Source organism: Lithobates pipiens, unplaced genomic scaffold (genome assembly GCF_037356315.1).
Source record: "Lithobates pipiens isolate NorthernLeopardFrog02 unplaced genomic scaffold, aLitPip1_a1.2 Scaffold_19, whole genome shotgun sequence".
Lineage (NCBI taxonomy): Eukaryota > Metazoa > Chordata > Amphibia > Anura > Ranidae > Lithobates > Lithobates pipiens.
In genome coordinates, this window is record NW_027507764.1 from 37,089,193 (window position 1) to 37,103,699 (window position 14,507).

Below are 14,507 nucleotides of genomic sequence, written 5' to 3' on the forward strand. Positions count from 1 at the left end.
ATGTTTTCTCCTTCACTGATGGGCACTGGTGGGGCGGCACTGTTGGGCACTGATAAGACGGCACTGATGAGGTGGCATTGACGGGCACTGATATGTGGCACTGATAGGCGGCACTAATGGGCACTGATAGGTGGCACTGATGGGCGACACGGATGGACACTGATAGGTGGCACAAATTGTCACTGATAGCTGGCAAGGATTGGCATGGATAGCTGGCATGGATTGGCATGGATAGGCGGCATGAATGGGCATGGATAGGCGGCACGAATGGGCATGGATAGGCAGCACGAATGGGCATGGATGGGCACTGATAGGCGGCATGGATGGGCACTGATAGTTGGCACGGATGGGCACTGATAGTTGGCACGGATGGGCACAGATGGGCACTGATAGTTGGCACAGATGGGCACTGATAGGCGGCATTGTATTGTACCGATGGATGCCAATAAGTGCCAAACAATAATGCATGCCAATCAGTGATGCCCATTGTGGGCTCTGATTGGCATCCATTGTGGGCACTGACTGGCATCCATTGTGGGCACTTACTGGCATCCCTGGTGGTCCAGGGTGGCATACCTGCTGCTGGGCATCCCTGGTGGTCTGGTGGCGTCCTTGGTGGTCCAGTGTGGGCATCCTCGGGGGGGGGGGCTGCGCTGATAATCAATCAGCACAGACTCCCCCTCTCAGAGGAGCAGCCGATCGGCTCTCTTCTACTCACGTCTGACAGACGTGAGTGAGGAAAAGCCGATCACCGGCTCTTCCTATTTACACTGTGATCAGCTGTGATTGGACATGGCTGATCACGTGGTAAAGAGTCTCCGTCGGAGACTCTTTACCGAGATCGTCATAGACCGTCCTCAGGATTTTGAGCTGCTGTGGCGATCGTTGTTGCGGGGTGTCAGTCTGACACCCCGCAACAACGATCGCCACAGCAGCTCAAAATCCTGAGGACGGTCTATGACGTCCAGTCAGGATTTTGAAACCACTTTGCCGCCGTCATTTGACAATGGGCGGGCGGCAAGTGGTTAATTATTTTTAATTTGTTGCGTTCCATTCATTTAGATGCGGCATTTGTTATTTCGGATCATTCGGAACTTCGGATAAATTCAAATTTGTTACGTTCACCAACAGCCAAGTTTGAAAAGAAATTCCAATACCTATAATTTAATAGTAATTATTAATTAGTTACGGATTTTCGAATTTTTCGTTCTCTTGAATTTTTAGGATTTTTCATTCTTATTTTCGGATTTTCGAATTTTCTAAAATTTGCTAAACGGGTTTTCGTTAATTCGAATACTTCCGAATTAACGTATTGCTTGAATTTCGTTGAGTTGAGAACGGAAAAAAACAGCACAAGTCTAAATAAAACAAGCACAGTCCACAGCCAGTGGAAGGCTAATGGATTGGGGATCATTAAATTAGACAAAGAAGGAAAAAAAAAGTAAAGATTAATGCATTTTCAACCAAAATGGTTGGGCAAAAACCAATCAATCACGCTGTCGGTGGGGGGGGGGGGGGGGGAGGGGGGGTTGGGTTTGCCTAAGCTGAAGACCTTGTTAAGATAACACAAATGATGAATATGCGGTTTCCAGTTTAGCACAGAACAATTAAGATAAAGTGGCCGTGGCTGGGAGCGTGGCCCTCCTGGGAAATTTAGTGCTGTGAAGTGGAACTGTGAAAAGTTGGTGTGAATAACTTTACTGCCTGCTGATCACTTCACACTGGGGAGGGCCCGGAAGGGGGGGCCCCTTCGTACATCCTAAATACTACATAAATAATAATTTTCTGAAATTATATAGCAGCAATATACAATTCAGCTTCCATTCACATCTGTCCTTGCCGTCCAAAAATTGTATGGTCTAAAGACCCCCCATCGAGCACACCAAGGCAAATTGAGTGATGTGCCAAATCACTTACCTGATTTTTTTTATTTATTTTATGTATACATTTTTAACCACTTGCCCACTTTTAGTAATGTCACACTTTAAATGACAATTACTCAGTCATGCTACACGGTACCCATATGACATTTTTGTCTTTTTTTTTCACACAAATAGAGCTTTTTTTTTTTTTTTTTGGTGGTATTTAATCACCTCTGGGTTTTTTATTTTTCGCGCTGTAATTAAAAAAAGACTGACAATTATGTAAAAAAATAAATAAAAACATTTTTTTTTTGTTTGTTATAAAATTTTGCAAATTAGTAATTTTTCGACATAAAATTTGGGCAAAATTTTCTTTGCTAAAAATAACCCAAGTCGGTGTATATTATTTGGTTTTTGTGTGAAAGTTAGAGAGTCCATAAGCTATGGTGTCAATCACTGAAAATTGATCACACGAACAAGCGAGGACAGTACAAATACCCCCAAAATTACCCCTTTGTTGGAAAGTAGACAGTCCAAGGTATTTAGTAAGAGGCATGGTGAGTTTTTTCATGTTGTCATTTTTTTGCCACATTTCTTTGCAAAATAAGGATTTTTTTCTCCACAAAATTGTCATATTAACAGATAATTTCTCACACACAGCATATGCATACTTGCAACTACATCCCAAAAAAATACATTCTACTACTCCTCCTGAGTTTGGCGATACCACATTTGTGAGACTTTTACAGCCTGGCCACATACAAAGGCCCAACATTCAGGGAGCACCGTCAGGCATTCTAAAAGCATAAATTACACATATAATTTTCTGACGACCTATCACAAGTTAGGGTGGTCATTGGAACCCTACAGGGTTTCTTGCCCCGAGGCCCTGAAGGTTCCAGGTACGCCTCTGGTGACAACACTCACTAAAGTATATCTATGGAGAGCCAGCTTTGTCACCCTAGGTGAGGAAGTATGTAGGCCTACAAAACATCTCTCCCCCTCCTCAGCTCCATGATAAAGAGAGGATGGGGTTCTGTAGTCCTCGGAGATAACTGCAAACAATGTAACTGATAACAGCACAGGCACAGAACATAGGAAGTTGTTAGCTCTGAGAACTGAGCGATCAGAAGTGTTTGATCACTCAGTTCTCACCTTTAGAGGCAGTGGGGGACCAGAGCTGCATCTGCTTAAGTATATATAAAAAATGTATATCCAAGTATGATTTTAAAAAATTAATAAAAACATACTTCTCTTTTAACAGACTAACCAGCTAATCAGATTTTTTTTGCTTATTTTATATTTTTTTAAATTTAGCAGCAAACACAGAGCCAGCACATTTAATGGTACTAATGGCCAACATGCCCTTTTCAGACTCCAGGCACTCCAGCCACAATCCACATTAAGAGACAACTCCATACAAAAGCCAATGGTAGCCAACATAATTTGGCTTGTTGAATTCCAGCAAATATTCAGGAGACCTCAAAAGTTCTTGCAATGGCCCATTAACATTGGGCTGAGCCCCCCGGCCATCCTCCTGGATTATCTGGAGAGTCACAACCCAATTCCCTTTAGGCATCACATCTAATGGCACTTATGGCCACCATTAGACTCCAGGCACTCTATCCACAACCCATACCAAGAGTCCACTCCCCGACTCCATACAGAAGCCAAACTCAATCAACAACCAAGGATGGGTCCCTGGGCATTCTAGTACTTAACATACAGGGGGGGGGGGGGGGGGTAGAGTCTCTCTAGTACTTAGTACTCATCATATCCAACCACCATCCAACCAACCACTGTGGTGTCCTGCTGGACTCTTGGAGGAGATTACTCAAAATATTGAAAACATAGAAGTGCCACGTTAGTTTGTAGAGTTCATAAAAGGTTTTATTCTGCAACAAAAGACATCATCTTTTGGGGGCTTAACAACCCCCCTTATCAGGGCTTGTAGAGCAGTAACCATAGGGTAGCGTACCAAATGCTACAAATGGCCACCAGGCACTCCATACAGAAGCCAAACCTAATGAACAACCAAGGATGGGTCCCTGAACATCTGGTAAGCTTGCCTCCAGCAATTAGTACACATTGTGTTTTGGGAGCTTAACACTCCCCCTTCATCAGGGCCAGTGGAGCAATAACCATAGGGTAGAAGATACTGTCCTTGACAGGCTGCCCTTGTCCAAGCACCTGCATGATCTGTACTTGGGTTCCAACTTACAGTCCAAGACAGTATCCCTCGTCCAAGACCGTCTAAGACCGTCCAAGACCGTCCAAGACCGTCCAAGACCGTCCAAGACCGTCCATGACCGTCCAAGACCGTCCAAGACCGTCCAAGACCGTCTAAGACCGTCCAAGATCGTCCAAGACCGTCCAAGACCGTCCAAGACCGTCTAAGACCGTCCAAGACCGTCCAAGACCGTCCAAGACCGTCCAAGACCGTCTAAGACCGTCTAAGACCGTCCAAGACCGTCCAAGACCGTCCAAGACCGTCCAAGACCGTCCAAGACCGTCCAAGACCGTCTAAGACCGTCCAAGACCGTCCAAGACCGTCCAAGACTGTCTAAGACCGTCCAAGACCGTCCAAGACTGTCTAAGACCGTCCAAGACTGTCTAAGACCGTCCAAGACCGTCCAAGACCGTCCAAGACCGTCCAAGATCGTCCAAGACCGTCCAAGACCGTCCAAGATCGTCCAAGATCGTCCAAGACCGTCCAAGACCATCCAAGACCGTGTCAACTAGTGTAGCTCTCTTAAATTTTTGGAGTAATCTTCTCCAAGGGTCCAGCAGGACACCACGGTGGTTGGTGAACAGCCTCCGCTCCAGGAACTGCACGCTACATAAAGCGTTGCAACAAATCACCGTAAAGGTTCAGTGCTCCTATACCACAAAAAAATCTACTAAGGAAGGTTTAGCGCTAACAAATGCTCTGGGATGCTTTTTTTATAAAGGGAGATGAGGAATGTTTTGGTCTTACCTGCAGTATCATTGAAATAGTCCTCATGGTTGACGCATTCTTCATGCTTGAGTTCAATCTGGTACATAATAGAACATTCCTCCGGAACGCAAAGTATCTGCATGAAAAAGAGAGAATATATGTCAGACAGAGCTAGACTAGAAGAGGAAGGTTATACTAGCCAACCACATACACTGCAGGCTAATCAATGAAGATAATGTAAAATGAACTTTACATACATGATTCATTTATAAAGCTTTGAACTATTCTACAGCACTGCACCACAGGAGCTCACACTCTAATGTCCCAACACAATCACACACTATAAAACAATAATAAAAAACTAATAATAATAATCACAAAATCCAGCATTCTGGAAAAAAAATCAAAAAATCAAAGCGGGTTTCATAAGTGTGGTAATTGCCGTAATTATAGCTAGCTGGTCTTCGTCAGGTATATAGAAATACCATTTTAATCACAACACCACGTCAGGATCTCCTCAATCTCTCACCACACCCTGGAACGCTCGGTGGCCTCCACCGCGGCACTTCCGGTTCTGATCGGACGTCACTTCCCATTGCCGTATAGCCCCACCGGAATGCATTTCGTCCTTGTGACTTCGTCAGACCACCCCTATGACGAAGTTGCAAGGGACGAAACGCAACGGGAATGGTTATGTGGCAGCCGGAAGTGAAGTTAGGTTGGAACCAGAGGTGATGTTAGGCCAGAAACGGAAGTGACTAGCAGCAGAAGCCACCTGGTGTTCCAGATATGAACACATGGTACAGGGCCAATCACGGCCCATCTGTACCATGTGATTAGCTGTTGCCAATCACACCTAATCACAATAGTAAACACTGAATGAATAGTTTTCATAAAAAAAAAAAAAGTGGTTGCTTATCATGGTGTGTAAAAATCACCTTCCCAGAGTAGTAAGATGTTACCATGGTAGCACTGTATTGCCCTGGTCACTGTATGTTAAAAAAAAATAATAATAAAAAAAATGTAATGATAATTAAAAAAAAAAAAGAAAAATGGAAAAAAGATTATTATTATTATTTTTTAAATATTGTCACCAGTGTCCCTGATCACTGCTACACCAGTTATATTATGATATATGATCAATGTAATGCACTGGTGAAAGTACGTAAAAAAAAAAAAATTAAAATGTGACTTTTTTTATTTTTACATTTCTTCATTTTCCAAAAAATTGTGACAATCAATTACAACTTACAAAAAAAAAAAAAAAAAAAACATCGACATGCCTCTTGCTATATACCTTGGACTGTCTACCTTCCAAAAAAAGTCTTATTTAGGGGATATTTGTACTGTCCTGGTGTTTTTGTGCCTCATGAAATTAGATCAATACATCAGGAATGATTGATTTTGAGATGCTCTATATATATCCCATAGTTTATGGACTCTAACCTTCCTAAAGACTAAATAATATACACTGATTTGGAAAGCAATGTAGCAGAATATATGTTGGACTAAATTTATGAAGAAAGAAACAAAGAAAACATATATTTTTTTTTAATTTACAGTATTTTTTTGTTTATTTCGCAATAATAATAAAAAAAAAAACCCCTAGCGGTGATTAATGGCACCAAAAGAAAGCTCTATATACGTGTGAAAAAAAAAATTATAAAAAATGTCATATAGGTGTTGTATGACCGCGCAATTGTCATTCAAAACGTGACAGCGATGAAATTTGAAAAATTGTCCTGGGCAGGAAGGGCGTGAAAGTATCCGATATTAAAGTGATTGTTTTTTATAAAGATAAAAATTGAAGGTTTTCCCTATATAATATATAGTTTGGGTCAGAAAAGTTGGTATACATTGGTGCCTAAAAATTCCCACCACAAAGATGTAGTTCCTATATATTTTCATATTCATTTGGGGTCTCCGCCATGTTCTTTTTTTTTTTTTTTTTTTTTTTTTATATTGTGCCTTTGGATGTAACATTCCAAACTTTGTCCAAAAAATAAAAAAAAATTCCAAAATAAAAAAAAATGTAATTTAATTTTTTTAAAAAGGAAGGTTGTGCTCTAACCTTTGTGCCTTTGGATGTAACCATTCCAAACTTTGTCCAAAAATAAAAAAACCTTTTCCAAAAATAAAAAACTTTTTCCAAAATAAAAAATAAAAATTTAATTTTTTTTTTTTTTAAAAAGGTTGTGCTCTAACCTTTGTGCCTTTGGATGTAACCATTCCAAACTTTGTTCAAAAATAAAAAACCTTTTCCAAAATAAAAATGTAATTTTTTTTTTTTTTTAAAAGGTTGTGCTCTAACCTTTGTGCCTTTGGATGTAACCATTCCAAACTGTGTCCAAAAATAAAAAAAACCTTTTCCAAAAATAAAAAACCTTTTCTAAAATAAAAAATAAAAATGTAATTTTTTTTTTTTTTAAAAGGTTGTGCTCTACCCTTTGTGCCTTTGGATGTAACTATTCCAAACTTTGTCCAAAAATAAAAAACCTTTTCCAAAATAAAAATGTAATTTTTTTTTTTTTTTAAAAGGTTGTGCTCTAACCTTTGTGCCTTTGGATGTAACCATTCCAAACTGTGTCCAAAAATAAAAAACCTTTTACAAAAATAAAAAACCTTTTCTAAAATAAAAAATAAAAATGTAATTTATTTTTATTTTTTTTAAAGAAGGTTGTGCTCTAACCTTTGTGCCTTGGGATGTAACCATTCCAAACTTTGTCCAAAAATAAAAAACCTTTTCCAAAAATAAAAAATAAAAATGTAATTTTTTTTTTTTTTTTTTTTTTAAAGAAGGTTGTGCTCTAAACTTTGTGCCTTTGGATGTAACCATTCCAAACTTTGTCCAAAAATAAAAAAAATCTTTTCCAAAAATAAAAAACCTTTTCTAAAATAAAAAATAAAAATGTAATTTATTTTTATTTTTTTAAAGAAGGTTGTGCTCTAACCTTTGTGCCTTTGGATGTAACCATTCCAAACTTTGTCCAAAAATAAAAAAAATCTTTTCCAAAATAAAAAATAATAATGTAATTTATTTTTTATTTTTTTAAAAGAATGTTGTGCTCTAACCTTTGTACACAGCAGAGGTGACACCTTGCCGCTCTCAGCGATGTGCATTCGATCTTTTATTAATGAGGGGTTTGCATTGTGCAAAAGGTGACAACAGCAAATCGAGGCCCAAAGGGACATCTGACCCGAACTGGAAAACCAGCTCCTTTGAGTAGAACAGAAGAACATCCGATGTCATCGTACTCCGTAATGGTTAATACCCAAGACTAGGCTAGGTGGACATCATCGCTAAGACCAGGCTGATGTCCTCAGCATCGTGCTCAAGCCCAAGATATGATTCTTCTCCCATGTGGAACGGTGAACCGAGTCCTTCACCCTCTGGGAGAATCTTCAGGTTACAATAGATGGAATAAATTATTCACTACTCAAACAATACAAGATGCCAAGAAAATCTCAACACAGCCAGCAACATATTACTAATCCTGTCACTGCAAGACGGGCAGACAGAATATTGAAAGGAAAAAGGCGTAGAGAGAATAATAGAACCTGAAAAGGTGACACATGAAAGGCGGCATCAAATGGCCATGCAAGATTTTTTTCTATTTTAATTTTTTTTTTTTTGTTTGTTTTTCTTTCACATCCACACTTAAAAGGCAAACTACACTTCTGTTTGGAAAAAAACTAGGGCTGTTACTGATTAAAAATTTTGTGTTCGATTAATCGATTTTTTTTAAATCGATTAATCGACTAATTTCGATTAATTATAACGCACATAGAGATCCAACTACTTTTAGCTAATCTCCTTGCATTGCAACTCTGCATAAGTCAGTGGTAAATGTGGTATACACTATATACAATCACCTGACACTAGTTAGTTTCCACAATCCATGACTTAACTTCACAGTTCACACAAATACGTTTTAAATTCAAACTGTAGCACTGACGTAGGTCATTTTTTATTTTTTTTTCCCACGGTAGCGCGACAATCCCTCCACCTCCGGTCTAACTAATCACTCTCACCTTATGGCATGGACCCCTGTGCAAACAGGTGGTCATGCAAGCGGGTATCAAAAGGGTTAACACGGACCATAAACTTCTCTCACAATCTCAGGTCATGGGTAGAAAGAAAAGATCTCAGTGCTCACCGCTTAAGTATAAGATGAAATTTTTGTGTTCAAACACAAACTACTCACATAAAGATGATAAAAACACGGCATGTAAAGCCGACGATCGTGTTAGTTCCGTAGGACAGCAGCGGGTGGCGTCATGCGTAGCTCCTCCCTGTACACGTTACGTTCAATCAGAAACGTCAACAGACTCCTCCCTCCTTCCCTTCGTTAGCCGACGAAGGCACTTGGGGAAGGGGGGGGGGGGGGGGGAGTCCGGTGACGTCACCAGATCTCTGGTGGAACTCCCTGAACACCCGGGAAGTTGGCGGAGAGGTGAGTACCGGTCAAAAGAATTTTGATCGATCAAAAAATTTTACGATTAATCGAGGAATTAATCTTTAATTTTCACAGCCCTAGAAAAAACGTATTAATAAAAAAATAAAAAATATAGGACATACAGTTTTAACCGAAAGTCATATCTTACTCCACGCTGATCTGAGGAACGACATGATGGGGTCCGCTTTACCTACCCGAAATAATACCTTTTATATCACACCATATGATTTGACTATGGATACCTAGTCCCAATTACGTTGGAACTAACGACTAGCTTGGAAAACGAGGAGGACCGCCCTGTGACATTATATGGGTGACAATGACCATTTGAAGGAGGAACATTCAATGCGTTTCTATTTTGATGTTTTTGACTATTAAGCCGTTGAGTGATCTTGCTGAAACTCTTCCTGAAGAAGCGGGTTATCTCTCCTACGAAACGCAAACTGCGTCAGAATTACAGCAACTCACTGTGCTCTACTATAGGGGAGCCACCAAGAATCTGTATTCAAGGAGTACTAGATGGTTTTGGTTATGTTTTATGTGCAGCTTTTGGCTCCATGCACACTGAAGCTGATAAACTGCAGTTTATTGGAGTTTGGGCGTTTTTTGTAAAAGCCCATAAACTCCACTCTATGTTAGCCTATGTGTCCATGCACACATGGACGTTTTTCAGCTTTAATGAGCAGTGGAGTTTATGGGCTTTTTTCTGAACGCCAGAAATTCGCGTTCAAAGTGCCGTTTTTCAGCGGCAAAAAACGACAAACGCTCATTAACGCTCATTAACGCTCGTTCATTAGTGTTCGGCATTCTATTTTTCAATACATTGTGGGATTTTTGGAGTGTCCTCTGTGTATTTTTATAAAAAACGCCCATTAACGCTAACGCTGTAAAACGCTCATTAACGCTCATTAACGCTAGTATAAAACGCTGTTAAAAGCAGGTTTTTCAACCAGCGTTTTCTGCCAGCAATCTGGCGTCCAGAAATAGCTTTTTTGAGCTTCAGTGTGCATGGAGCCTTTGTGTGTTTTGTATGTTTTTTTTGATGTGTATACATGTGCAATTTGTATCAAATCATAAATATTGTTTGATACTTTTTACATAAATTGGGTACCGTTATAGTCCTTATATTTCGTTTGTTAGCGTCCATTATTTTGCATATCATTGATTAGGATGAGGTACCAGACCTACATGGTCTACCAAATGAGGGTCTCTTATTGATGCCTTCCTCCCAATTTCCTCTTTTTAATTTTATTAAACCTTTCATTTTCAATCTGCAGCACTGTAATTTTCTGTAAAAGCAAAAATGGCTACCTGGAGGTGATACACAGATGAGGTACAGAATGCCCCCCCCCCCCCTCCAGAAATGTCAAATATGGGGAGGCACGCCCCTCCACGGCCGACTCCCACTGTGATTGGACAGAGAGCGGGATTTTGTCAACAGGTTTCAGCCAATGATTCATGGCTTAGACCTGCTGATCCGGCTGTGTCAATCACAGCCCAGAGCCCTGTGTTGACAAACAAAAGGAATGTGAAAACATCACTTGTGACGGCAATAGGCAGTGACAGGTAAACTTTATGGAGAGAACTGGGGTCTGTTAGACCCCCCGATGTCTCTTCTGCCCTAAAAGCATCTGGTCACACCAAGATCGGTGTGATCAAATGTTTTCAAGATTTACAAATGGCGCCGTTTACTTCCAGGGGGAAACCTATTCTCCGATTTCCTAAACCAGTGGTTCTCACCCCTGTCCTCAAGTACCCCCAACAGGCCATGTTTGCAGGTTTTCCTTTATCTTGCACATGTGCTTTAAAACATGGTGGGTTTCAGCCAATGATTCATGGCTTAGACCTGCTGATCGGCTGTGTCAATCACAGCCCAGAGCCCTGTGTTGACAAACAAAAGGAATGTAAAAACATCACTTGTGACAGTAATAGGCAGTGACAGGTGCACTTTATGGAGAGAAATGGGGTCTGTTAGACCCCCAGATGTCTCTTCTGCCCTAAAATCATATGGTCACACCAAGATCGGTGTGATCAAATGTTTTCAAGATTTACAAATGGCGCGGTTTACTTCCGAAAAACCTAGTCTCTGGTTTCCTAACCCAGTAGTTCTCAACCCTGTCCTCAAGTACCCCCAACAGGCCAAGTTTGCATTTTTTCCTTTATCTTGCACAGGTGCTTTAAATCAGAGTCAATGGCTTGGTATTTTTGACAGCTATTATAGCCAAGAGAATTTCCCGAAACGTGGCCTGTTGGGGCTACTTGGAGGACAGGGTTGAGAACCACTGTCCTATACCACAGAGCTCATCGGAGATCCTTTCTGGTCCTCCATGGGCTCTGTGGTAAGCCAGCTGAACCATCAGCATTAGTTCCAGGATCTCTGGTGGGAAAGAGATTTTGCAAAGAGGCACCAGTAGGCAGGAGGAAGGGGGCTCGAAACTCTCCCGCCACCTGTAAAAGCAATCCAGTGGCTAATTAGCCGCTAAGATGGCTTTTACAAAAAAAAAAAGCCGATAGCCTCCTGAAAAAACAACAGTACCGGGATGATGCCTGTAGCTGCAGGTCAAATATGGCAGATTGGTTTACACGTGATCAGCTGGGATTGGACACAGCTGATCCCAAGGTAAAGGGCCGCTGTAATGGGCTGTGTCCAAAAAACACAGCGGTCACAGAGCATGCCCGTTGCATGGCCCGTGGGGGGGGGGGGCGTGCAGGGGGCTGGGTTCATGGGAGGATGTCTATGGACGCCCTCCTAGAACAATAGTACAGCGCTGTAGCCGTTTAATGGCTATAGCGCAGTAGTAAAGCGGTTAAACTCCATTTAAAACATGTCCACCCAAGACCACTCTGTGCACAGGGTGACAACGCTGGTCTGCAATTTCACTGCAGAACAAACAGTGTTGTTATCCTATTACGGGAAGTGAAGAAAAAAAACTTTCTACCAGCAAGAACGCCATGTAATAAAATGTCGAAGGGGAGAAGCTATGCTAATGTCCCTGACAAGATTGCATCCTATATGTCATTTTTGATCTTTCCTAAGGTTACACTTTAACCTTTAGTAAATTAGGCCCATACTAGCTGTAGCCATAAACACACTTCAAAACAGACCTTTTTTTTTTTTTTTTATCATCAGCAAATACAGTTGGGATAGATCTTCAAGCTTTAAACATTGTGGGCTCTAAGGGCGACTTATAAATACCACAGATAATCTCTGTCTCTAATTTGTTTGCACACAAAGCAATTAGTTTGGCCGACTATAAACACAGAGTACATGCCGTCTTCTCTAGTCCGCATTTTCATACAATATAAAGAATGTTTCTTATTGCTTGTTCAATAACGATAAGTGGACAAGCTGGGACCTGCCTGATCCCTGCATATCTGTCAATATAAACAGTTTGCATGCGGAGAAATATTGAGTTACTGGAAAATGTGCGTGGAGGTGAAATGGTGGTGCTTGGCAAGGCACAGCAAGACAGCAAAGCCATTACGTTTCTGATTTTCAAGTCAACGTGGAGCGTATCGACTTTGACAGAGGTGCGGGGTAGATGGCCAGTAAAACACTTTCCCCGCTGGCTTGATAGAAATTTTTTTTTTTCTATATAGGGTAGGGATGGGTTAGACTAACCTTTTGCAAACCTTTTTTTACACAGAGGCACCCTTCAGATAACTTTCTGGTCTCAGGGAACCCCCTCATAAAAATTACTATATCTACAAATTATGATACATTCGTGTGATGGCCAGTGGGAAGAATGCTCCTTACACTTGTGGTCATTGGGAAGAATTACAATCTTACAGGTAGATAAAAAGAAGAATTGTGTCAGTCGAAAGCTATCTGAGAGGCAGAAACTTCTCACTGCTCAACTTCTTGAGGAACCCAAGTGTTCCATGGAACCCTGGATGAAGAAAAATGCTCCTTACACTTGAAGTCATTGGGAAGAATAATCCCCCTAACAACCAAAAAGACAGTGATGTCACTGGGGACTTATCTTAGAGTGTCAGGGCTGGCTTAGCCCTTCCTCCTCTGGGCTGGCCGCTCAGCTGTCGGCTAATTGCCAGCTCTCTTCTCTCTCCACAGTTACCAGCTGTTCCCGATGATGCTTGTCTGGCCTGCATATTTAAAGTCTTCCAGCTCATTTCTCCTTTGCCTTCACGTTTGGTCACATCACTAAGAACTATCTCCTGCTGTTGTTTCAAGACTGGCTTGCTGACATCCCACCTGGCTTCCATCCTGCTTGCAGTTGCTCACCTTGGATCCCTGACGTCTGAACTGGCTGATTACCCGATCTGGTTTATGAACATTGGACTGGCTGACTACCCGAACTGGCTACTGGACTCTGGCTTGCTTGACTACGATTTTTCCAATTTACCTTTTTATTTTTATTAATAAACAAGTGTGATTTGATTGTACTTCTGTCTCTGTCTGTTTCATGGTTCCTGACAGAGAGGCAAAAATTGCTTATTGCTCAAGGAACCCCTAGCAACCTCTGGAAGAACCCTGGTTGAAAACCCCCGGGTTAGACCCTCCCTTAGGTTAGACCCTCCCTTAGGTTTGTATTGGCGAGAGATGGAGCTAAGAGATGGTGGATCCAAAGATAGATTGAACTCACAGTCCAGTTAGAAACTGTATTGAAGAGCACAAAGACCGTGGTTGACAGCTCACCAACATGAAGAGTCCTCTAGGGGATGCTTCAGGTAAAATCCAGGAGGTACAGGAGAATCAGGAGCACCAGAGCATCGTTTAGGCTGGTTCACACCATTAAGAATTGTATGCGGGTTCTCCGCATCTAATTCACAATAGCAGGAGATTTTGACCGGCTCTCTATGGAGCCGGTTCACATATCTCCGGTGCGAATTAGCACAGAAGCCCTGTGTGTCTTTTGGTCCGTTTCAGGTCCGCATTCAGCCAAAAATTTGGGCTGAAATCAGACCTGAAATGGTGAACGGGGGACGCACAGGACCCCTGCTGGGAGCCGCATCGGTATTAGGAAAGAACCCAGCCTCAGCGACCATGAGGAGTTTATTTAATCATAGAATGACGAATGGGCAAGCCAACTTGTTTCATCAAGACTTAAAATTGGATGGTCTCCAGCTTTGCAGTCAGCTTCTGGAGCCTGCTCTTAATATTGTGGTTTTAATGTTTATAAAATTAACCCATTCAAGCATGGCATGATCCAGATTTTCACCTGCAGTTTTAAGCCAAGGTAAAAGAGGCCCTTTAAAACACTTGGAAACAGTTGGCTTGACCTTTTAACA

At 41.4% G+C, this 14,507-nt stretch overlaps 1 protein-coding gene across 2 annotated transcripts in view; it reads right to left on the bottom strand.

The window, feature by feature from the left end:
* VIPR1 (vasoactive intestinal peptide receptor 1) overlaps positions 1 to 14,507 on the bottom strand; it is a 440,205-nt gene that overhangs the window by 279,936 nt on the left and 145,762 nt on the right. For both annotated transcript variants that reach the window (XM_077490661.1, XM_077490660.1), the window contains exon 2: positions 4,840 to 4,936. In XM_077490661.1, the coding sequence (XP_077346787.1) occupies positions 4,840 to 4,936 (97 nt within the window). The remainder of the gene's footprint in view (positions 1 to 4,839; positions 4,937 to 14,507) is intronic.